General features: G+C 45.6%; 2 protein-coding genes across 8 annotated transcripts in view; one reads left to right on the forward strand and one right to left on the reverse strand.

Moving 5' to 3' along the window:
* TRMT1L (tRNA methyltransferase 1 like) overlaps nucleotides 1–3657 on the reverse strand; it is a 54176-nt gene extending 50519 nt beyond the window's left edge. For 3 of the 5 annotated variants that reach the window (XM_050961420.1, XM_050961419.1, XM_050961417.1), the window contains exon 1: nucleotides 3481–3657. In XM_050961420.1, coding sequence (XP_050817377.1) covers nucleotides 3481–3574 — 94 coding nt within the window. In that variant the 5' untranslated portion in view covers nucleotides 3575–3657. Of the gene's footprint in view, nucleotides 1–3462 lie in introns of all 5 variants that reach the window. The other 2 variants (XM_050961418.1, XM_050961416.1) reach the window with 1 other exon arrangement.
* A 225-nt stretch (nucleotides 3658–3882) lies between these two features.
* Nucleotides 3883–25891, forward strand: part of SWT1 (SWT1 RNA endoribonuclease homolog) — a 92515-nt gene continuing 70506 nt past the window's right edge. For 2 of the 3 annotated variants that reach the window (XM_050961388.1, XM_050961389.1), the window contains exons 1-5: nucleotides 3883–3954; nucleotides 8637–8708; nucleotides 9179–9253; nucleotides 10307–10390; nucleotides 21689–21741. In XM_050961388.1, the coding sequence (XP_050817345.1) occupies nucleotides 3883–3954; nucleotides 8637–8708; nucleotides 9179–9253; nucleotides 10307–10390; nucleotides 21689–21741 (356 nt within the window). The remainder of the gene's footprint in view (nucleotides 3955–8636; nucleotides 8709–9178; nucleotides 9254–10306; nucleotides 10391–21688; nucleotides 21742–25891) is intronic. The other variant, XM_050961390.1, reaches the window with a different exon arrangement.

A 25891-nucleotide genomic window follows, 5' to 3' on the forward strand; every position in this document is an offset into this window, starting at 1 on the left:
GTTTGCCTCCTGCACCTTGTGGAAGGCGTTCTGCAGCTCCTTCACTTTGACCCTGCACTGTCATGCCTCTTGAAATCTATCTGTAGGTATCATAATTTCTACAGCTGGAGTGCAGCTGGGAAAGGACAGCCTCCTCTCCCAAGTGCAGCTTGGCATTGCTCCAAGAGGGGGATCACTTGGTGCGTGGAGCAGGCATGGCCACCTGGAAAGATGCACTGAGACCACTGCACGTATCACCAAGCAAACAGGAAGGGGACTTTCAAATTTCCAAAGGAATTTACGGGGTGGGGATGATGGTTGGTCACCTGAGGGCAGGGCAGTAGAGTTCAAACCAACGACCAGAGAGATGAGAACAGGCATTGTGGGATACCTCCCAGAGGCCAATCGCAGCGCTGTAATTGCCACAGTGTCTACACTGGCACTGCAGCACTGTAGCCTCGGCGCAGAAAGCTGTACGCCTCTCGTTGGGGTGATTTTTTTCAAGTGCTGCAACTGTGCAGTTACTGCGCACTAAGTGGCTTGACAGTATGTACACCTCAGGAGTTACAGCGCAGAAAGCTGCTTTACTGTGCAGAAACTTGCCATTGTAGACTGGGCCTTTGATAATGGGCTCTTCAGCATAGCAGAGAAAGGTGTATTATGATCCAGTGGCTGGAAGCAGAAGTTAGATAATTAAGATTGGACATAAGGTGTAAAATGTTAACGGTGAGGGCAATTAACCATTGGAACAATTTACAAAGGTCTTGGTGGATTTTCCATTACTGGCAATTTTTAAATGAAGATTGCATGATTTTCTAAGAGATCTGCTCTAGGACTTTGGGGAAGTCCAATAGCCAGTGTTGTACTGGAGGTCAGACTAGATGATCACACTGTTGGCCTTGGAACCAATGATTCAGGGCAATAGAAAGTTTGGCTTCTTGTCACACATGTTCCAACCAACTACCACCAGCAACTGGAAAGGTTAGTGCATGTAACAGCTATAAGGTAAACTGGTGTTGTAAACTCAAGGTGTTCCAGTTAGTTTCGATGCCTTTTTGAACAGTGTATAAAGATGAAGACCTCAAATACTCTGATGGATATTACCTCTCCACAAAGGACAGAGCTATTCTGAACGGCAGGGTCCATCAAACCTGTTCTCCAGAGCTTTATACTGTGTAAAACAGCAAGAGAATCCCTATCTGTTGGGAATATTCTGACACAGTATTCACAGAGGCACCATTTAAGGAGAGCAGGAGGGAGGTCTCCTGCCCCACCCCTGAGTTTTGTCTGCTCATAGTGCACATCCTAGCCCCGGGTGTAGCTCTTAACTGCAGCATAGCCTGAATGTGGAATGTGAATTCTGCAGAGGAGAGGTGCTGCTCCCAGTTTGTTCCCCTGGGGCAGGGAGTCAGTATTTTGTTTACAAACAGAGGCAGGGTAATTAAGATAAGAAAGAGGCTAGTAATTAAATTAAGGATCTGGAAGTCATTAGCTGAGCTTGTAAAACAGGACGGGGGGGCTGGAGGGGAGAAGAAGGGTGTTGAAGAAAGAACACAGGAGACTCAGAAGAAATACAGCCAAGTCCTCTGAGCCAAGGTTACATTCAGGCCACGTCCAGACTAGGGTATTAAAATCGATTTTAGATACGCAACTTCAGCTACGTGAATAACGTAGCTGAAGTCGAATTTCTAAAATCGAGGTACTCACCCGTCCAGAAGGCGCGGCATCGATGTCCGCGGCTCTCCATGTCGATTCCGGAACTCCGTTCGGGTTGATGGAGTTCCGGAATTGATGTAAGCGCGCTCGGGGATCGATACATCGCGTCCAGACTAGACGCGATATATCGATCCCCGAGCAATCGATTTTAACCCGCCGATGCCGTGGGTTAGCCTGGACGTGGGCTCAGAAAAGATGGAGATGTGAGGAAGATAGAAGAAAAGATAGGACAGAACCAAGGGAAGAGATAGCACTGATATGGAGAAGTTCCCACCCTACCTGTGATAATTATGTGGCCCCATCACCATAGGATCTGAGCATCTCGCAATGTCTAACCTATTTCTCCTCGCACACCCTCTGTGAGGTAGAGCAGTGCTGTTATCCCCATTGTATAGATGGGGCACTGAGGCACAAAGAGATTAAGGGCCAGATTTTCAAAGGTATTTAGGCACCTAGCAGTATTTTCAAAAGTGTTTAGAAGGTTAGGTGCTTTGTTAATAAGCAGTCTTGCCAACTTTTATGATTTTGTCCTTGTTTTCCGTAAAACCCCAGCTCCTGGAGTCAAGTGGATATGTGATTATTTCAGCTTTCATTCATAAAGAAAAAGTAAGTTTCCAGCCCTCATGGCTGTGGAGAAAGCTTCAAAATGTGACTTCAGTGCACCCTCAAGGGTCAAAAAGCCAAAGACTAACAATAAGAACACCAAATCTATTCTTTTTACATAATCTCAGATTTTTAAGCCAATCTCATGATTTTTGGTGAACCTGACTCATGAGTTTTGAACATTAGAGTTTGGCAATACTGTGAAAGAGACCTGAAAGTGTCAGTTTCACTCTTGTTTAAAGTAAGTTTCCAGTCTATTACTTATAGTATGGTAACACCCTTAGAGCCCTGGGGCAGTTGAAGTATAAACTCAGAGAGCCTTGCCCTAGTAGGATGTTTCCAAAAGTTAAATGACCTGTTCCAAGCTTGATGAACTGCAAAGAGTAAGAAGTGTAAATGACAGAAAAGAATTGAGATTTTTTCTACAACTCTTTCAACTGTTGTATTCAAGAGTTAGTAAAAAAGTAAGACTATTAACTAAACATTAGTATTTTAAACCTAAGCAGTGTCCCTTAAGTGACTTGGCACAAGATGTCAGAACATGTTACTATTACAGCTGAATGGATCTAATGTTTATTTAATTTTCCTTCTTTACATAGGTATTAGATACAGTGCTCCTGCCAGCTAATTTCTAAGTTATCTGCAAAACACCTATTGTTTTCAGGTGCTTAACTCACCCCTGGAATCCTGGTTAATCCCCCCGCACATCTGAAATGATGCCCCTGGACAGAACATCACACCCCTGAGATTGTGAGCAGGAAGCAGCCCCATCAATGGCCTGCACTGGTGTCCCAGAGCCAGGAGAGAACTGGCGGTGTAGGAATAACACGGCTTTTCCACCTACCGGGGCCAGTGAGGCGTTGCGTTTCCCTATCGCCATCCACTCAAGGCGTTTCACAGCCAGGAGCCGGCCCCTCTAGCAGGTGGCAGCATCCTCCCGGCAATCGAGGGAGGCAGCAAGACCCAGGAGTCCTGACTCCCATCCCCGGGCTTGGTGAGGATGCTGCTGCTACGGCACACACCGCTCCCAGCCCCCCGCAGCGGGTGAGCAGGGCCCAATCCCCCACCCGATCCCCTCAGCTCAGCCCCTATGGCCCGGGAGAGGGGGTCCCTTCTTCCACATGTCTGTCCCCAGATCGCAGGCTGCCCCCGCCACGCACCCACCCGCAGCCGCTCCCTTACTGATCTCTCCGGCCTCCTCCTGCTCCTCCTCCACCTCCCCCTGTTCGGGGGGCAGCCGCGCCAGCGCTGCCTCTACAGCCTCCTCAGCCGCCATCTTCCCCACACACAGCACGGAACTACGGGCTGGTGAGCAGCGCGGAAGTCCAAGCCGCAAACGCCTCTCCTGCCTGCGCTGGGGGTGGGGGAAGGGCGCTGTTCGCCGCTCACTTCCTCTCGCTGGGCAGACGCCGCGCCGACTCGCCGCAAGGGGGCGGGATGCAGTCGTTCGGGTCCCGCCAATAAAAACTACGGTTCCCGAGATGCGTATCTGAAAAAAACTACACTACCCAGAATACACCGGGATCACAGCACCCAACCGCTTTATACCCAAAGTAATAAAGTCTCCGGCGGCCAAAAGGCGCAATGAGAAAACTACACTACCCAGAATGCCAGTGCGATGAGGTCTCCGTTGGGCCTTGGCTAGACGGCGCCTGGGTGAGTAAGGCTGGGGGCTGTGTTTGCCGGGGTGGCTGTGTTCCCCGGTCTCTGCCCTGGGCTGGCTGGGGCCGGGCGCTGGGAGAGAGGGTCACTCACTTACTCGGGGAGCGAGTGGCTGGCTGCCCGTGGGGAGGAGGTGGGGGTCGCGGCCGTGTGGGTCTCTGGGGCTGGATGGGGCATTTCCAGGGAGGCTGCCCGCGGGGTCTGTGAGGTATCATGTCCCCGCTGCTGCTCTAAACGGGGTGCTATGGTGCTGGGGGACTGCAGGGGGAAGTCACCGCACTGTTCTCAGGGCTGGAGTTTTCTCTGCTTCCCCTTCTTTGGCGCGGGTGCCACGATCCGTGGGTGCACTAGGAACAAGGTACTGACCTGCGAGGTGCGAAGGGGCTTAGGTAAATTCGCAGTCTGCCCTCACAAGCGATTAGTGACCCTACGGAATAGCTCTTGGATAGCAGTTGCTGTCGGACCTGACCCACCCATTCCAGGTGGCGTTTCTTCTAAGGCCAGCCTCCATTGCCCATTTCTTCACTCTTAAAACAAACAGCTTTGTGCTTTATCCCGTGCTGAACTTCATGCTTGAGAGGAGCTGCCTGTAAACATCCATGTGCTCCTTCAAAGCCCTCCGTTAAACTTATTTGCTGTGATGCTTACAAAAAACCCAAACAAACACAACTTGACCAATATTGTGTCATTATTTACTTGTACTCTCCCATCTGTCTGTCTATATCAAGCTGTGACTAGAGCTCCTAGGCACTGTGGTGATAATAATAGTAAGAAGTCTGACAGGCTGGTTCTTGCCTATATGCTGGGGGTCTAACTGTGCACCATATGTGGGGCTGAGAAGGAATTTCCCCCCAGGTCAGATTAGCAGTAACTATGGGGTTGGGGTTGCCTTCTTCTGTAACATGCAGTGTAGGTTGCTTGCCAGGATTGTCTGGACTCATTACCCTGTCATCACAGGAGCCTTGGGCATTGGTGTACCTTGGTCCTCCAGTTCTTTGCTTTTGTGGCACACAGGGGCCTGGTCTGCTGAGAATTGTAATACTTTAGTGTAAATTTGGTTGCTGGGGATGTTAGTGGCCTGTGATATCCAGATGAGACTAGATGATCTAGTGATGCCTTCTGACCTTAAATTCTGTGATATGATGTTATTGGGCTTACTCACACATATTATTTCAGGCACACTTAAATCTACTCCTCTACTATAGTTACCACTCACTGTTCATAGAGTGGAAAGTGTAGCAAAGCTCATAACAAAATTGTGTGATATATCACATCTTCCGTTAATTAAAGATTTGTTTAATCCACCACATGATCATCTGCCCTCACAGCGCCAGTTGTGGATTAGTTTACTGGGTGAGGGGATTTATGGTTGAGGACACATGGCAAGCTTCATAGTCCGCAGACAGAGTGACAAATAATTATCGTGTCTCATATTCCACCAGCATCAGCCCATGTTTTATTTACCATGAAGGCAATGGAGCATTCTCAGCTATGTTTTGTACTGGACGTGGAATTTGTGCTGAAGCAGAATTTTGCTGGTGTTTTAGAGACAGTCCATTATGTCAGTGTGGGCAGCCACAAATCATGACGCACATTGTTGAGGTCTACAAAATGACTCCACTTTTTAATGGTCTTCGTGCCTTGAACATTGCTAATAAGAATGTTGTGACATGGCTTGGCTTGACCAGATTGCATATGCCAAATAAATAAATTGGATTAAACTAGGAATGGGCAAATTTTTGCCTGAAGGCCGCATCGGGTTTTGGAAACTATATCTAGGGTTGGTTAGGGGACTCCTGCCCCATCCAACACCCTCCACCCCCTGATGGTCTCCCTCCCTCCCCCCCGGAGCCGTGCCCCATCCAACTACCCCTTCTCCCTGTCCCCTAACTGCCTCTGGAGCCCCTGCCCCCTGCAGCCCCATCCAACCCCTCCTCTCATTCATGACTGTCCCTCTAGGACCCCTGCCCCCATTCAACCCACGCCCCCCATTCCCTGCCCTCTGACCACCCTGACCACCACCCCCTAACTTCCCTGCCCTCTATCCAAACCCTCCCCCCCCCGCGTTCCCTGCCCCCTTACTTTGCTGCCTGGAGCACTGGTGGCTGGCAGTGCTACAGCTGCGCTGTCCGGCTGGAGCCAGCCGCGCTGTCGCCACTGTGCAGCACAGAGCCCCAGAAGCTTGCAGCCCCGCTGCCCAGAGCATTGGGCCGCTGGTAAAGTGAGATGAGGCTATGGGGGAGGGGGAACAGCAAGGGAGGAGCTGGGGGTAGGCTCCTGGGCCAGGAGCTCAGGGGCAGGGCTGGCTTTAGGAAGTGCGGAGCCCAATTCGAACATTTTCGGCAGGGCCCCGGCAGGGAAGACTTAAAGGCTTTTTTTTAAACTTTTTTTTTTTTAATTTCTTAGCTGTGGGAGCCCTATAAAAAGTTCTGATTATAAGGAACTTGCCACAGTATGTATTTTTTTGTACCAATAGGGTTACCACTAATACATATTTTCCTCCCGGATGGCGATTTAAGAACCAAAAAGCCTGACATGTCTGGGAAAATACAGATGTATGTTAACCCTACCTAAAGTTCTTTTTTAAAAAGATGGGCCTGAACTAGAAATAAGCTCTGTTTCACATGTGTGGGTCCCCCCACACTCCCTGGGGGTGTGCTAGGGTGACCAGAAGTCCCAATTTTATAGGGACAGTCCCAATTTTTGGGTCTTTTTCTTATATAGGATCCCCGGACCCCCTGTCCCGATTTTTCACACTTGTTGCCTGGTCACCCTAGGGTGTGCACATGTGTGGTCCCAGCTGCTCCCTGCCCCCCTCACTGAAGCAGGTGTGCAGGGTTACTGCCCTGGGACATGCAGGCACCAGTGGACATGGGGATGGCTGCAGGCAGGGCAAGGGGTGTGGTCCTGGTTGGAGACAGGGGTGCGTGGGGTGGGCTGGCTGGCTTCAGGCAGGGCCGCAGGGGTGTGTGGCAGGGCTGGAGGCAGAAGAGTGCGGGACTGGCTGGCTTCAGGCATGGGGGTGTGGCAGGGGTTGGCTGGAGACAGGGCAGGGGGTGCAGGGCAGGTGCGGGCAGGGGATGCAGCAGCGGCTGGCTGCGGGCAGGGGGTGTGGGTACAGGAGGTACAGCCCACTCTGTACGATTAGTGCACCCTCCCCCCACCGGGGTAGCAGCAGCAGCAGGCCCGGGGCTCCCCTGCTTCCATTGCCCTGGCCCTGTAAATAGCCTCGGGAGCCCTGGGGAAGCATTGGGGCTCTGGTGGCTATTTAAGGGACCGGGGTAGCAGAGGCAGCTGGAGCCTCAGCACTTTAAATAGCCCTCGGAGCCCCTCACTACCCCTGGGCAATGGGGGCTATTTAAAGGGTCCCGGGCTCCCCTGCTTCTACCGCCCTGGTCTTTTAAATAGCTGTGGGAGCCCTGGGGAAGCAGCAGGGCTCCAGCGGCTATTTAAAGGGTTGGGGCAGTAGAAGCAATGGGAGCCTCAGACTTTTTAAATAGCCCCCAGAGCCATGCAGCCCTATTCCAGGGCTCCAACAGTGGGGCTCTGATGGCAATTTAAAGGGTCTGAGGCTCCAACCCCTGCTGGGAGCCCCAGGCCCTTTAAATTGCCCCCTGGAGAAGCCAGGCCACCCAGCTGCAGCGCACCGGCTCTTGACAGTACACCGAACAAGGGCTCGGGCGCGGGGTCCTCTTAGGGGTGAGGCCTGATTCAGGGGAATTGGTTGAATTGGCCTAAAGCCGGCCCTGCTCAGGGGCCAGGCAGGAGGGTCCCGCAGGCCGGATGTGGCCCACGGGCTTTAGTTTGCCCACCTCTGGGTTAGACTGTTCTTAAAAAACACATGATTATGTTTTTCTAACAATGCCTGAGCTTATCAGAATTAAAAATTGAATTTGCTTTTTCTGATTTAATTTCAGTTTGCATTTTTCTTTTAAGTTATATATGATGATGAAACTAACACAAAAATCAGTTGCATGTTTCAGTTCTTGGGCACTAAAGCTTTCTCTCATATTTGGTTCACTAATATTTTAGGGGCACTTTAAACCAGAATGTTTTATGGTCAGAAATTGTTTTAAAATTAATGAAAATGTTTTTATTAACATTTCAGACAACTGTTTCCTACCCATCCTGAAATCAAACTTTTTAGGTCTACCTTACCTGAAAATGTCCCTCTGCTTAATTTTTTTTTCTTTCAGTTGGGAGGGGTCTGAAAAATCCTTGATCTTTGAAACTAGTTCTATCACTATGCCAACTAAATGCCAGATTGTGCAGTTTGGGTTGCTGGGTGGATGGAGCTTCTACTTCCACTGTTTTTTGTTTTGTTTTTTTCATGCATTCTTCCCATACCTAGGATGGTAAACTTTTCTTCCCCCTTTCCTCCCCCTCCCCCCAATCTAACCCCCTGTATGCTTAGGGATGGGTTCCTAGTTCAAGGGTTTTTCTGGGCAACTTAGCCACCTCTCACAGCCCATGCTTCATGGTTGATCTTTTTGAATGCAGCAATCTTCTAGGATCAGTTGGTTCCTCTCTCTGTACATACTTCAGGGATGTAGCTTTAATGTAGTCCTACAAGATTCCACTGAAAGAGTGGAAAGGAGAAGAAATTAGGAGGGGAATGAAATAGTTATTTCACAGCTACCCAGCTTAACAATGATGATTTTCTTCTTTGCAATAAGTTCATAAGGCAGCAACAGATAAAAGGAGAGAGAAGAAAAGTGGAGGTCCAGCTCCGCAAACTTGTGAACAAGGTATTTCTGTAGTTGAAGACAGAGAAGCTCTTTATTACTTTTGTTATACCATGCTCATCACCATAGTAGCTGAGTGCCTTCCAATAATGCATTAATAATGTGTCTAACATCTCTCTATGGGGAGAGAGAGCAAGTGACATGAGAGAAGTATGTGCTGTGGAGTGCTTTGTTGTGGTAGGTGATTTTTTTTGTTTCTCTCTGTCCCTCCTCCCCAGCTCTGGGTTTCTCTAGTGTTTTTACAGTGAGATCTTAGTATCCAGCTACAGTAGATGTCTGCTTTTATTGTTCTGTTAAGTATAAATAGAAAAAAGAGAACTCATGAGGCTGAATTCAGGGGGAGGAAAGTTGAGTGTAAAATTATTTTTTTCCCCCAATCACATTTGATGCAGATGGTAATTAAATTACATGTATTTGGCAAGAAGTGGAAAGATAATTTTGAAATAATATTGATTTAACACTGATTTATTTAGGGATTTGAGATGTCCAAAAAGAAATCCAAGAAGTCTGTGCAAAAGGAGGGAAGTTCGGATGGCTTGGATAACAAAGTAAGAAAACTAATACTCTTTTGAAAATAACATACATTTAAAGCAGAGTTTCAGTTGCTTAGCAGATGCTTAATAGAGGAATGAATCAGTGGCTGAGAGGAAAGATAGGGTCATGAGGGCAGGAACAAGAGTGAATCAACAAGGTTCTTTTAAGTTTCACTCTGGTTTTCAGGAAGGCTGTGAGCAGTCTAGGTACAGAACTTGTCAGAAAAGCTTCATCTTGGTGTATGCATTTTCTTTCCTAAGAGAAATTGTCAGTCAGAAAGCAGTGTTGTTTATCTGCTAGATACAGCCCAAGGCAGAGTAGTGATCTTCCTCTTTGTTTTTTTTTTTGTTTTTGTTTTTTAAGATTAGGAGCCAGTGATGTGCTGCCAATATTTTAACAAGTGGCTCCCACAGAAATGTGTTTTCTTAACCTGTGAGATTTGATTTCACCAGTGACCAATATTATGAGTACAGGCATGTTACCATTACTAGGAATCTAATCAATGATTGATTTTAGATGTTTCTTTCAGCAAATCACTTAAGAAAATCCTAGTCCAACAAGCTAAATGTGGATTCTAATGGCTGCAACCCCTGTTTGGCCATGCTTGCACCTGCAGTCAGAATAATCTCCCAACCTGTGGATTTCATTTTATTTTATTGTTTCCTGGTCTTCTGGTAGCTGTGTGCTATGCTACTGACAAACCAGTAATTCAGGTTAGCAAGTTTTCTCACTGAGAATTTAGGTGGGATGAAGTGAGGGAGAGAGCCATCAAATGGTGTTATGTGTGCTCCTCAAAGTGGGAGTAGTTTGGAAAAGTGCAGAAATATGGCTGGCAGAGTTTATGGCATTCTCTGAAGGTGATTATAGGCGTGGTGGGGGAAGACTTTTGGAAAAAGTAATGTGTGTGAGGAGAAATGTACTTATATTCATCACTCTTGATTCTTGGCAAACAAGTTACTCAGACTTCAATTGCATAGCAAATATGTAATTAAAAATGAATACAGCATAAAATTATTATAATCACCTGATTTTTCCCCATTGTTTGCTTCTCAATTATATTCTTTCAGCCTTCTTGTTCTAAGACTACCAGTAATAAAACAAAGGCATCCAGCTTAGCAAGCTCAACACCTTCCTCAGAGAAAAGAAAATGGGTGAGTAGTGTCTAAAACTATTGGATATAATCATTTTATAAAATCTTTTCCCCCTTAACCCTTTGTCTATCTTTTTTCCAATATAAACTGATGCTGAGGACAGGACTGTCTCATAATCTGTTTGTATAATGACTAGCACAATGGCTCTTGGATCTAAGGAGGGTTCCCCAGGCACTACTGTAATATAATTAATAAATAATTATCTTGCATCCAGGTACAAATGAAACATAGTAGAAATGTCTCTCTAGGTGTCTTGGCTGTATTCAGCAGTACCCGTTATTGACCTCTCTTATCAGCAATAGATATTGGTTGTATGTTCTCATCACTCATGTGCAGGCATGCAACAGTAGAGCGTAGGGTTGCCAACTTTCTATTGGCGCAAAACCAAACACCCTAGCCTTGCCCCTGCCCGAGGCCTCGTTCTCCCGCTCACTACATTTTCCCCCTCATTTGGTGGCTCACTCTTCCCCCTCGCAAACCTCACTCACTTTCACTGGGCTGGGGCAGTGGGGTTGGGGTGTGGGAGAGGTTGAGGACTCTAAATGGGGGTGTGGGCTCTGGAGTGGGGCCAGAAATGAGGGGTTCAGGGTGCAGGAGGAGGCTCCAGGCTGGGCAGGGAGTTGGGGTGCAGGCAGCAGTGAGAGCTGGGGGTGGGGATGAGGGGTTTGGGGTACAAGAGGGGGCTCCAGGCTGGGTGGTGGGGCTGAGGGGTTCAGAATGTGGAAGGGGAATGCAGGTTGAGGCAGGGGGTTGGAGATGGGAGGGGTGAGGGCTCTGGGCCAGGGGTGCTGGCTCTGTGGTGGGGCCAGGGATGAGAGGTTTGGGATGCAGGAGGGGGCTCCAGGTTAGGGGGGTGGGGCTGAGGGATTTGGAATGCAGGAGGGGGATGCAGATTGAGACATGGGGTTGGGTTGCAGGAGGGGGTGAGGGCTCTGGGGTGGGGCCAGGGATGATGGGTTCAGGGTATGAGAGTGGGCTCTGGGCTGGGTCAGCGGGTTGAAGTGCAAGGAGGTGGGGGTGAGGGCTCTGGGCTGGGAGTGTGGGATCTGTGGTGCAGGAGGGGTCTCTAGGTTTTGGGGGGTTGGGGTGCAGGAGGGGGTATGGGCTCTGGGCTGGGGCTAACAGGAATGAGGGATTTGGGGTGCAGGAGGGGCCTCTGGATTTGAGTGGGGCTCAGGGCTGGGGCTTGAGGTTCGAGTGCAGACTTACCTTGGTGGCTCCCGGTCAGTGGTGCAGCGGGAGTTAAAAAGTTAGTGGTGCAGTGGGAGTGCTAAGGCTTCCTGCCTGTGCTCAGGCACCATGCTGCACCCGAAAGTGGCCAGCAGGCAGGAGGCTCCGTGGTGTGGGCTTCTCTTGCCTGCAGGCACTGCCACCCCCACCCCCCAGCTCCCATTGGCCAGGAGCCAGTGTGGGGCCGGGGCAGCACGCAGAGCCCTGTGGCCCCCCCACCTAGGAGCCGGACCTCCTGGCCGCTTCCAGGGCTCAGCATGGTGCCCCAGGATAGGTAGGAACTAGCCTGTCTTGGTGCTGCAGCACCACTCACCGGACTTTTTAATGTTTCAGTCGGACGCCTAGTTGTCCTAGTAGAGAAGTGTTGCCAACACTAGTGCAATTGTACTTGCTAGCCTTGTGCAATCTATCAGTTTTCTTAAAACTTCCCACTGTGACCCTATCACTGGTACTGACATGTTTTAACCATTGTGTTACTTAGACCTGTTCTGAAGGATATTAGAGAGCACTGTGATTAAAGCACTGCTCCACACAAATACTCCTATTGTAGAAGTGCGGGAGCTGTGCTATTTCTAGTGTAATGGTGGGAGACTTTCCAACAATTGCCAGTGTAGACACAACCTACTGTAGATAAAGAACCATGTTTTAACCAACTTAACATGACGATAGATGGTGATGGGTTGTGTTCTGTTCATACAGGCAAGGTTAAACCATGTTACACTATGATCTGATCATAATCGTATTTAAGCATGGCTGTTCTAGTGGTGCAGACAGGACCACAGGGAAAAGAATTGTAGGGAAAATTCTGCAACTTCTAGTCTTTGTTAGGTGTGAAATTGCTTGGTATACACTGCTGGTTGGAAATACGAATGAAGGGAAACTTGTTGCTGATACAAAACCAAAACAGAAAAAACAAAGCTCAAACTTGTTCCCACTTGTGCATGAAGATGTATATAGCAGCAAAGAGTCCTGTGGCACCTTATAGACTAACAGACGTTCTGGAGCATGAGCTTTCGTGGGTGAATACCCACTTCGTCAGATGCATGTATATAATTAGGGCACTTTGTTCTTTTTTTTATTTTATTTAATTTTTCCCAGGATTGTATTGGTGGTTATTACTACAACAATTAAACAGGTGAAAATCAGTGCAAAATATTTTTTCTGGGTAAATATTGTGGTTTATTTTGGTGGACGGAAGGATGGGGGTAAAAATATTCAGTAGATTGATGAACAGAATTCAAAGCATTAATGTGGTTTGCTGCAGAACTAAAACCAAACTCAATGCCATCTCCGAGTTTGAGGAAAACAATATATCTCTAATCCCTATTTTTTTTTCATTTGAATAAACAATTTACCATTGTAGACTTAGAACTACTAGCCTATAGATATTTATATTTAATAAATGGGCAATGTTAGGGGGCTTATTCCTTCACCCTCTTACTTCCCTGGTCCTTCTCGTGTGAACAGAGAGCAACAATACCCGAAGTCCAAAGGCGCAAACAATTCAATGTTGTTTATTGGCGTGAACTTCCAGCAAACACGATTCCAGTTTCCTTCCTTAGTGTCCCCCTTCCCAGCTCTGACACCACAGAGCCTTGCCTGTGTCCCTGTTCCCATCCCCTGTTCCCATTTCCCCGTTTAGCAAAACATGATCCCAATTCCCCCATCCCCAGTCCCTGTTCCCATTCCCCGCCCCCTTTCTGATTGACTGCAGACTATATAGTAAAACCTGAGTTTTTGCTTAGCTATTCCTTAACCAATCATTTTACTGAAATCTAACTAACCAATCCTACTGTATTGTAACATGGTTATTTAACCAATTATATTCCACCACCTTCATTGGTTTACACTCAGCAAAATTAATTATACAGCAGACAGAAACAATTACAGAACCAGACAGAGACCATGCAAATAAACATACAAAACAATACAGAAGTGAGGATTTCACAACTACATCTATACAGACATAAGGGTTTTCCAGCTATGTCTATTGATAAATAAGTTCTTGCCAGACAGGATGCTATCAAACTAAGTTTCCTTTTACCTCTTCTAGGCTTTTCCCTTTCTCTGGAGGTGATAGGAATATCAGGGCAGGACTGTATTCCTAATAGCCCAATAGCACTTTATTTCAATGTGACTGGTTTGGAATGTGAGGATGTGACCATACACTTCCCAACTTATGGCTGTCTAACTGCATCTTGGCTGAAGGCCTTAGCCTGTCACAGTAAGAGAAGGCCATTACACAGACAGTGATCTTTGATTTTTTTCTTTTATGCATCTATAACTAGCTAAGTGATAAATTCTTAAAGTACAGGCCTTTGCAGACAGGCCTGAATATCTATATTCTAATAGGCCACACCATTTGCAGTGCATACACTCAAATTCATCCTTTTCTCCTATTTTTGTTTTTTAAGCTTTTGAATACTTCCTTGTGTTCTGAAATGTATTCTGATACAGATTTTCGTTTTCCCATTTTTAGTGTGTCAAATCTTTAAACTGATATCTGCTAACAGCTTGAAATGTGTATTTGGGCATGAGATTTATCAATATGTTGAAATACCATGTACTTTAGAGCTTACGTGTGTGCCTGTTTTGTTGTGTGTATCTTCTAGACCAGGGTTGGGCAAACTTTTTTTTAATTTTTTTGGCCTGAGGGTCGCATCAGGTTTCAGAAACTGTATGGAGGGCCAGTTAGGGGAGACTGTGCCTCCTGAAACAGGCAGGCATGGCTTGTCTCCCCCCACCCCACTTCTCACCCCTGACAGCCCCCAGGATTCCTGCCCCATCCAACCACCCCTTCTCCCTGTCCCCTGACCACCCCTGAAACCCCCATCTCTAACTGCCCCCGGCTGCCCCATCCAGCCCCTCCTCTCCTTCCTGACTCTTTCTCTCCCCCACGCCCAAACCCGTGCCCCAATTCAACTGCTCCGACTCCTATCTACACCCCTGGCCTGTGACCACCCCCGGCCCCCGAACTCCCCTGCCCTCTAGCCAAACCCTGTTCCTTGCCCCCTTACTGTGCTGCCTGGAGCACCGGTGGCTGGCGGTGCGGCTGCACCAGGACAGGCAGCTGTGCTGCCCAGTTGGAGTCAGCCACACACTGCTCAGCACAGAGCACCGGGTCAGGCCGGGGTCTGCAGCTGTGCTGCCCCAGGAGCTTGCAGCCCCACCGCCCAGAGCACTGTGCTGGCGGCGCAGTGAGCTGAGGCTGCGGAGGAGAGAGAACAGCAGGGGAATGGCCAGGGGTAGCTTAGAGGCCGGGGAGAACGGTCCCATGGGCTGGATATGGCCACCTCTGTTCTAGACTAATACGTAGCCTTATTTCAACAGGCAGCTTCGCATACACATACAGACTAATGTATTATCAAATACATATATCTCATGCAATGTATTGTATTTTCCTAATCAAATAAGTTTGGTTTTTTTGTTTTGTTTAATACATTTGAATGACACAAAAGTAGCATAAAAATTCAGGTAAAAAACTAACACTTTTTGTAAAACTTGGGATTTTTTTCAGTTAAAACCCAATTTTTACTGAAAACAAAGGGGCTTATATATAATGTACTAAGGAAAATTGTTTAGTTTTAAGTACACTAGCTGCTTTTTTTTTTTTTTTTTTTTTTTTTTTTTTTTTTTTTTCAACCAAAGCAAACTCTTGGTCATCTTAAACTAATTTTTTTACAATTTTATTACACCAAATGCTAATTTTGCAGTTATAACTTAAAAATACACCCTGCAGAGCACTCCTTCAAAAAAAGGTGAGACTTTCTATATAATCAAAAATTAAGGGTTTGTGAGGGTAATATGGTATATTTTGTGATGCCTCTTATATTTAGAAGTAAACTTCTGCAACTTAGCAGGAAGGAGACAAATAATAACAGCCCTATGCTATGTAGGAACCCAAGACAACTGCATGCAGTTCTGGTTGCCTCATCTTAAGAGAGATGTATTAGAATTGGAAAAGGTTTAGAGAAGATCAACAAAAATAATCAGGGTAGGTTCCATACCCCTATCAGCAACCGCAGAACTTGTTGGTCTGCTGAGATTGGTAATGCTGACCACATCTTAGTCTCTGCAGACTTCCTTTTGTAGAATAAAAAGGTTACCAAAATTCTAATTATCTAACCTAAAAATCAATAGGATTTGAAACCACTGAAATCTTGAATTGGGTTGAGACCCTGCCAGAGTAGACTAACAGCAAGTCCACCTGGATGAACTTCAGAGCCCTGGTAACCTATGTCACTATGACTGTTGTTGGTCCCAAAAAAGAGCCAAGAAACTCTTGATCTCTGTTAATATCTTAACCAGCATTGAACAGTGTCATACAACTTGTCTGAGAGGTGATATGGTCACGTATCATAAGGTAAATGGTGCTTATAATAAAGTAATACACACTGATTGCAAAGTTTTTATGGAAGCCAAAGCTGGCATACTCAAGGAAGCTTCTGCCAGGAGCAATATTGCTTCCTTATATCAACACATGCATGACCTTATTGATGAGAGAGGTGGTTCACTTGGTGCAGTCTACTCCAGTTCTGGTTAGCTAATCAATACAGAAATGGAGTGCATGACATGCTGGAATGACTACTTCAGCCAGCTGTTAAATGCACCCCCCAGTTTCTTTGGACCCTGACATTAAGGCTGCTGCCAACTTGACCTATTCTGCATAAAATGATCTTTGCTAATGTACTGTTGTCAAAATCTACAGAAATAAGGCATCAGGAAACTGGAATTCCTGCAGAACTGTTTAAAAAGTGCTGGACCAGCTGTTTCCAAGAAATTAGACTCCATTCAGACGAAGCATATCTGAATGATTGAAAACCTCTGATGGTACAAATTTAAATTCAAATGAAGAGATCTGTTTTCTAACTAAACAGGTCCTGCTGTCGCAAATGGTCACCCAAAGCTCTCAAAGACGATTTGGTCATCTGCTCTGAATGCCTACCATCTTCCCTGCAAGAATCATCTTTGACTTTAAGCCAATGAAAGGAGAATGGAAAAGATGCCCAGGAAAACATAACACGATGGCTGGATGGCTTCAACAGAATCCTGTCCCTCACAGGAATCCTACTGCATATAGGGTTACCAGATGAGAGGAAGAAAATATGGGGACACATAGTGTGTGTGTGTCGGGGGGGCGGGCACCAGCAGCGCTCCCCTTCTCCCCCCCCCCCAAAAAAAAAAAAAAAAGCAGAGTGCCATGAAATATCAGGACAAATTGCATCCTGACTAAACATTGGTCGGGGTGCAGGACAAATGCCTAAATATCGGGACAGTCCCGACTTTATCGGGACGTCTGGTCACCCTAACTGCATAATATGCCAGATTTGCCACTGTTGTCCCAGTGACTGCATGAGAACTAACCTCAAAGGAGCCCTAGTCATGGGATGTTAATCAGAAAAATGTGAGTGATGATTAGGAATCATTTTAAGAACACCTTACTAAATGCCAAAAAAGCCACAATTGAGGAAGAAATCCATGCTGGTTTAAAACAACGATCTGGCTTGGAGGAGAAGTGAAGGCAGATACATAGTGCATTAAAAACAAATGGAGGAAAGAGGAAGTTGATAGTCATTAATATAAATTGCTTTCCTTATCAATTTTCTACCAAGAAACACAAGAAATCAATGGCCAGCAGAGCTAAGGAAAGAGCATGTTTAAATTAAAGAAATTAAAAATAAAAATGTAAGGACAGAAAAAGAATCCTGACAGTGGTATTGGACCATTATTAGATGGAAATGGTAGAATTATCAATAGTAAGGCAAAAGTATTCAATAAATATTTCTGTTCTGTATTTAAAGGAAAAAACTGATGTATAGTTTCAACATATAGATAACACTTTCCATTCCACTGATATCTCTGGAGGATGCTAAATAAAAGCCACTGAAGTTGGACACTTTAAAATCAGCAGGTCCAGAACCTGCATTTAAGTGAAAAGAGCTGACTGAGGAGCTTGCCAAACCATTAATTTTCATTTTTTTTCAATACATCTTGAAGCACTGGGAAAGTTCCAGAAGACTGGAAGAAAGTTAATGTTGTTCCAGTATTTAAAAAGTGTAATTGTCAGAAGCTGGGAATGGGCAACAGGGGATGGATCACTTGATGATTACCTGTTCTGTTCATTCCCTCTGGGGCACCTGGCATTGGCCACTGTCAAAAGACAGGATACTGAGCTAGATCACATTTGGTCTGATCCAGTATGACCGTTCTTAAATGGGATGACCAGGGTAATTGTAGACCTGTCAGCCTGACATTGATCCTTGGCCAGATAATAGAGCTGTTAATAGAGTGTAATATAATTAATGCCTATCAATGTGGGTTTATGGAAAATAGATAACTTGATTGTTTTTTGGATTACAAGTTTGGTTGATAATGACATACTGTTGTAATAGATTTAGGCTTCTCTAAGGCATTTGACTTGGTACTGCATGATATACATGATATTTTGATTTTTAATGTGGCACACGTTAAATGGATTAAAATCTGGCTGATAGGTTTCAAAATGTAACTATCAGTGGGGAATCCCCATCGAGTAGGTATGTTTCTAGTGGTGTACTACAGGGACTGGTTCTTGGCCCTGTACTATTTAACTTTCTGTTTTCTTCCAAGTCATTAATAATAATAAAAGTCACCACTGAAAATTTGCAGGTGACATAAATTGGTGGTAAATAACGAAGCAGACAGCTCATTGATTCAGAGCAATCTGGATTGTTTGGTAAAATAGGCGCAAGCAAACAATATCTGTTTTTTGATGCAGCTAAATGTATACATCTAGGAACAAAGAATGTACAGTAACTCCTCACTTAAAGTCGTCCCGGTTAATGTTGTTACGTTGCAGATCAGTTAGGGATCATGCTTGTTTAAAGTTGTGTAATGCTCCTTTTGTTTGGCAGCCGCCTGCTTTGTCTGCTGCTTGCAGGAAGAGCAGGCCCTTGCAGCTAGCTGGTGGGGGCTTGGAACCAGGGTGGACCGGCAGCCCTCTATCAGCTCCTTGCTCCCTTAAGTTCCCTGTGCAGCTGCTGCCTGCTGTTCAGCTGTGTCCTCCGCCCTCTGCCTTGGAGCTGCTCCCCGAGACTCCTGTTTGCTGTACTGGGGGGAATGAAGGGAGGGGGGGTCTAATGTCAGGGTGTCCCCCTCCCCCCTGATCCTGCACCCCGCTTACCCCATCTTCCATAGTGCAGGGCTCAGGACAGAGGGGGCTTGCAGCAGCTGCAGTCTCAGCAAGCTGATCTAATTAACAAGGCAGTGTACTTAAGGGAAATGCTTATATCTCCCTCCATTCCTGCTGCCTTGCAGAGTCAGAGTTAACCCTTGAGGGCTCAGCCAATTGCTAGTTCATCATCCTCTGACTCCTCCACCTCAACTAAGCTTCACAATCATCATCACTGTGTACCAGTATTAAATAGTTTGTTTAAAACTCATACTGTGTGTGTGTGTGTGTCTGTGTGTGTGTATAATATATAGTCTTTTGTCTGGTGAAACAAATTTCCCTGGAACCTAACCCCCTCATTTACCTTAATTCGTATGAGGAAATTGAATTCGCTTAACATTGTTTTGCTTAAAGTTGCATTTTTCAGGAACATAACTACAATGTTAAGTGAGGAGTTACTGTAATTGATACTTGCAGGATGGGGGACTCTATCCTGTGAAGCTGTGACTCTGAAAGAGATTTGGGGTTTTTTGATGGATAGCCCCAATGTGGTACTGTGACCAAAAGAGCTAATGTGATCCTGGGTTGCATAAACAGGAATCCTGAGTAGGAGCAGAGAGATTATTTTACCTCTATATTTGGCACTGCTGTGACCAATGCTGGAATACTTTGTCCAGTTCTGGAGCCCACAGTTTAAAAAGAATGTTGTTGGTAAATTGGAGGAGGAGGTTCAGAGAAAAGCCATGAGAATGGTTAAAGGACTAGAAAACATGCCTTTATAATGAGGAGCTCAATCTATTTAGCTTGAGAAAGATGAGGTTGAGAGGTAACTTGATTACAGCCTATAAGTATCTGCATAGGGAACAGGTACTCGATAATGGGCCCTTTGCTCTAGCAGGGAAAGGTGTAACTCAATCCAGTGGCTGAATCTAGACAAAATCAGACTGGAAATAAGATGTAAATTTTTGACAGCGAGGGTAATTATTGGAGCAGTTTGCCGTGGATCATATTGTATTCTCCATCGCAGACAATTATTTAAAATCAAGATTGCATGTTCTTCTAAAAGATATGTTCTAGGAATTATTCTAAGGACGTTCTGTGGTCTGTGTTATGCAAGAGGTCAGATGATCAAAATGGTCTCTTCTGGCATTGGAATCCTTGAATCTATGGACTAGGACTCCATTGTGCTAGGCTCTGTACAAACACAGAACAAAAAGGTGGCCCTAGCCACAAAGATCTTACTGTCTAAGCATAAAACAAGAGATGACAGCAGATGAGTATAAACCAATGATGTACAAGGACATAATGAAACAATATTGGTGAGCATGATAGTGGTCTCAGCACACCAGTGGCCTAACTATGGTCATCTTTTTGTAACTGTCATGGAAAGGAGAATTATAAGGCGGGATTTGAATGAGATAATTTTGCAACTGTTTATGGGATCCCCCTGAGCATGAGGGGCTGGATGTGAATAAACACAATGTGCTTGTTTCAAAATGTAACTAGTGGACAATGAAGGCTGGCTTCATGGTCTGATTGGAGGTAGGAGCTGACATCTTGCTAGTAAATGAAAAGTGATAAGTGGAGTAGAGAAGGACCTTTGAAAGTAAAGACAAAGAACTTTGTGTAATAGCGATGGGGAGAACCACTGAAGTGATGTGAAGAACGGTGATGTGGTCAAAGTGATGAAGAAAAGAAAATGATCTATACAGCAGCATTCTGAATGGCGCTGAGCAAGGCAGGGCCAAAGAAAAGGATGTTACAATAATCAAGATGATGAGAGCGTGGATAAGAGGTTTTTTTAAAAATCTGCATGGATGGATAGAAAAACCTGGATCTTACAGATGTTATGCAGAAAGAATTGGCAAGGTTTAGATGTAGTCTGGATATGAGGACTTAGAGACATCTCAGTCAAATATGATGTCTAAGTTACAGGCCTCGGTAAACGGCGGGATGGTTGCATTGTTCACAGAGTTTGAGAAGGGAGTTGAGGATTAAGAGCTAGCTCTATTTTAGTCATGTTGAACTTGATCTGATGACTAGATAGCTCTGTTGTAAACTTGGAGTAAATTCTAAGTGCATGTGTATCCTACGAGCATTACAGCGGCTGTTGTGCTGTACTACTGTAGTGTAGACTCTTACTACAGTGATGGAAGAGATTTTTCCATTGCTGTAGTAAATCCAAGAGGCAGTAGCTAGGTCGACAGAATATACAGTAGGATGTTAGGTTGACCTGATTGTGCACAGGGACCAGGTCTGATGCTCAGTTTGTATAAGGCCTCCACACTAGGGAAACTTTTCAGCTGTTGCTAACTTATTCAGACTCATTGAAGTTAGCAGTGTTGGAAGCCCCAGCCTGGATAGGGTGCTGTCTACCACCACAATGGTGGTGAGTTCTTGGAAAACTTCCTGCAATGTAGAGAAGACTTCAGAACTCTTACTCATTTCAGGAAACTGTTGAAACTCTGTTTTTATTAAAAAAAAAATAATAAAAAAAAAAAAAAGCAACTTTCTAATGCATCTTGGCTGGCTAATATGATTGTGACCAAACGTTGTCAAAACTCTGTTCTAGACTAGATAGAAGATTCTAGGAAACAATTTGGATAATGTGTATTCTTTATCTACTGGTTTCTTTGTAGAATATAGGATATGCATGTATTGAAAGATCTGTAATCAGTTATACTTCGTTTCTCTTTTGTAATTCAGGTCTGTTTGTATGCTGTTGCTCATTTGTTCCTTGTGTCTTCTTAAAATGTAGCAGAATACAGTGAAGCAAATACATTGTAATGGAGTAGATGGCCAATTTGTTTGAGTTTAGCTAGTCAAAATTTGAATGCATCTAGTGATAGATCATAGTAACACATTTTACTGGAATTTAGTGGTTCCTGTTAACTTTTCTTTTCTTTTCCTTTTTTCAGAAATCAGAAGAGACAGGAATCTGTAACATAAAAGGACAGCTAGAATTTCAAAGGTAAATGCTTACTTTGTCACTAAACATAACCATTTAAAAAAAAATCAACAAGATAATGCTTAGTATTTTAGCAAAATATTGGGTTTTTTACTTGTGCAGTGATGGAGAACTGGGCTGCCTTAATAGATAAAACATTTCCATTTGCGTCCATGAATGGACTCTGCCTAAGTCAGTCAGGTTGTGATGGCAATTAAGAGATGAGGTCCTTAAAATTTTATTTTTAAATTCACTATAAATTTGTGCTACTTACCATTGAACAAGAGAGGAATGGCACCCTTCCACTGCTCCCTGGAGACCAGGGACAGTGTTATCCTCCTCATTCTGAATAGTGGGCCTCGTAATAGGAATGTGTCTGTATTTGTATGTTATTCTGTAGATGTCAGCAGAAGTACTGGGCATGGAACGAAAGCAAAAAACAGTAGAGAGCCATAGTGTAATTTAGAGGAGGATTTTGCATTAAGTATAATATCTTTCATTTTCCATTTCTGTTGGCTCTAGGTAGCCCCAAATCAATCCAGTTGTCATAACGTATGGGGAGATGTTCAGCAAACAAGTAAAGTGCCTGAAGTCACTATTGCTTATTGCTAAAAGCAGCCAAGTCAGCAGGCTGTAAAGTGGCCATATAGCAAGCGCAACTTGACCAAGGCAGGAGGGGAGGGGATTTTGAGTGCTACAGAAAGGGCAGCTTTACCCCGCGTCCTTCCTGATAAGAATTGTGTTGAAGTTGCTGATACACGCATTTTTAGAAGAGAGAATGTGCCCTCAGGAATGTGTCTAACAGGGTCTCAAGGCCGCAAATTATGGGGGGGAAAAAGTCACACTTGGTTAATCAATAATAATCAGAAGAAGACCTCTTGCTTGACCATTGAAACTGCTAGCTTAACAAGTTTTCTTTAAGGGACATGTCACTGTGTTACTAATGTATAAAATAAGGGGGAAAAGTTTGAAGTAGCGGGACTCTCTGAGCCTGGACTCTCCCTCTGGATGCATCTTCTGTTCCCCACCAGCAGACGGACTGCCGCTGTGCCTCTCAAGAGCCACACTCTTACTTGTTTGAGCACTCCTTAATTGTCGAGGGTTGGGGTTTTTTTACTAACTTGTTGCAGACGTGTATAAGTGCTTGAGACTAAACTTTAGCTTTTTAAGTGAAAGCACTCTTGTGTTGTCCTGTTTGTGCCAGCCATCTATCGGTCGGATGGCCGTGTCTCCCAGATCTATTTCCTGACACCACCCAGGACCGGCTCTAGGTTTTTTGCTGCCCCAAGCAAAAAAATTTTTGGCTGCCCCCCTGTCCCAGCCCTGGGCTCCTCGCCACACCCCCCTGCTGCCCCGGTCCTGGGCGCTCTGCTTTCCCCCTCCCCCTCCCACCATTTGCCCCCACACACACATCCCCTGCCACCCCAGCCGTGGGCTCTCCCCCCTGCTGCCCCACCGTTCCCCCCCTCCCCCCCACCTCTTGCTGCCGCAGCCCTGGGTCACTTGTAACTTGCTCCCGGGGCAGGTCATTCAGCAGGAATTTTGGATGTGCACAGAACACAGACAGGATTGGTTCCCATATGGTTACAGAACTGCAGTAAAGTGGAACAATTTTCAGCTTGTATGATTGGAGGATATCTGGATGCATATTATAAGACTGTCCTCCATAAATGAGGAAAAGTTGAGGTGCTTTTCTTATTCTTTTGTTCTACTCTTTGTTTCTATGGGGAATTTGCCAGTGCAATATCACTGTCTTCCTTTTAAACTAACAAAAGGCAATGGCTGTTGAAAATAGCAATTCCAGTCCTAATAACCACTGGGAAGCATTTCTTGCCCAATTTTATCCTACTTTTCTACAGCCAGTTACAGTGGATCAGTATATTTGATTTGGGAGAAATGAAGTAACAGCTGCCCAAACTGAGTGGGGGGGCCGTGGCTCCGCAGGGGAGCATGGCAGCATGTCTGCAGCAATGTGTCTGGCGCTGCGCAGAGCCAAGCACGCTGGTCTGAGTGGCATGGTAAGGGGGCTGGGGGGTTGGAGAAGGGGTAGGGGGTTCTGAGGGGGCAGTCACGGGACAAGGAGCAGGGGTGGTAGATGGGTCAGGGGTTCGGGGGCGGCAGTCGGGGGACAAGCAGCGGTTGGATAGGCATGGGAGTCCCAGGGGTTTGTCAGGGGACAGGTAGGGGGTGGGGTTCTAGGGGGCAAGTTGGGGGGTGGTCTCAGGAGGGGGCAGTTGGAAACAAGGAAAAGGGAGGCTTAGATAGAGGGTGGGGTCCCGGGAGGGGGTGATCAGGGAGCGGGGGTTGGGTTGGATGGGTTGGGGTTTCTGTGGGAGGTAGTCAGAGGGAGTGGATGGTGACAGGGTGGGGCTACCCTCCCACCCCATGGAGTGTCCTGTTTTTTGAATGTTAAAATATGATATCCCTGCCCTTCACAGTGCTGCTCTCCATTCACAGCAAGTTGCAGCATGAGGCCTTAGCTACCTCACTCCCTCCCCCTTCCTTGCCTGTTGGTAGTGGCCAAGGAGATGCTGGGAAATGTAGTTCTTTCCCTGCTCCAGGGCTGGCTCTATAGGCAGGGAGCTAACCAAGGAACTGCAGCTCCCAGTGCCCCGTGTTGGTTCTGAGCTCCCATGCTGGATCCCTGCTGCCCCTGCAAATGGGCTGTCCCAAGCACTTGCTTGCTTTGCTGGTTCCTGGAGCTGCCCCTACATCACCTCGTACAGAGTAAAAGTTGCCAAGAGCTCTGGGTAGAAAGAACCCTGGGTAACAATAACAACTTGATGCTTCAAGTAATTTTCAAGGTTACAGGCGCTGAGAAATTATTCAAGTTGTGGAATGGCAAATGTGCTCTTTGGCTGACTTATGAATTCATATGTTAAGTGAATTTCTCAGTTATTGTTGACTAAATGTTTATACTTTTATGATATCTAATGGGCCTATTAGGATTTCTATTAGCTAGTTTTTCAGTGGTTTTTATTGGTCTCCAGTGGAACAATATTTGACTAAATTTTTGAACATGTTGAACTATAATCATTTTAGCATATCTTGGGGCTCATTTGCAAAGGGGGCATTCCCTCCCTCCCCCCATTTGTGCTAGACAGAACTCTGCTTTTGGCTACCCCTAGCATGACTGAAGCATGGTGGGTGACTGTGACTGAACACAGATGCAAAAAGTGTTATGGGCATAAATATTTGAAAACTATTACACACCCTACTGTTGCATTGTGTGGTTTTTAATAAAAATAAAAAGACTGCTATAGACATTTTGCCCTGATTAAGAATCTCTGTTCAGGGCTGAAACTGCAGTGCATGCAGTAGCTAGATTTGGGTCTCATCTATTTTATAAGTACGAACTGGTTACTACACTATTCCCCACAGTGCAGACAGATTCCCCACAGTGCAGACAGAACCTGAGTGCTATATCTTTGGATTTCAGCAAACTCAGCTCCGGAATATGAATAGCATTTTAACTAATCTTGCCTACGCTATAAGACTGAACAATGTCGTAACAATGTTGAGGTGACTGCTGTATTGTAGTAATTATACTAGGCTGGTACAATGTAGACAGTGACCTTACTGTCACCTTTTATTGTCAACATTTGGCAAATTAAGAAAATTATGCAAGATGTAAAAACAATGAGAGCAAAGCATGTCCATGAGCAGCAAAAATCTCCCCCCTCATCCCCCCCAAACTCTTTTAAAGGATCAACGTTAATGAAATTTCAAATACTTAGGATTGGTCTACATATGCATTTATACCGAATTTACCAGCTTTAAACCAAATTAACCCTGCACCCGTCCACACAACAAAGCCCTTTATTTCGGTATAAAGGGCTCTTAATATTGATATGTGTACTCCTCCCCGACGAGGGGAGTAGCGCTCAAATTGGTATTGCCATTTCGAATTAGGGTTAGTGTGGCCGCAATTCGATGTTGTTGGCCTTTGGGAGCTATCCCACAGTGCACCATTGTGACCGCTCTGGACAGCCATCTGAACTCGGATGCACTGGCTAGATAGACAGGAAAAGCCCCGCGAACTTTTGAATTTCATTTCCTGTTTGCCCAGCGTGGAGCGCTGATCAGCACAGGTGGCCATGCAGTCCCAAATCCAAAAAGAGCTCTAGCATGGACCATATGGGAGATACTGGATCTGATCGCTGTATGGGGAGAC

The sequence above is a fragment of the Gopherus flavomarginatus genome, chromosome 7, assembly GCF_025201925.1.
Source record: "Gopherus flavomarginatus isolate rGopFla2 chromosome 7, rGopFla2.mat.asm, whole genome shotgun sequence".
Taxonomy (NCBI): Eukaryota; Metazoa; Chordata; order Testudines; family Testudinidae; genus Gopherus; species Gopherus flavomarginatus.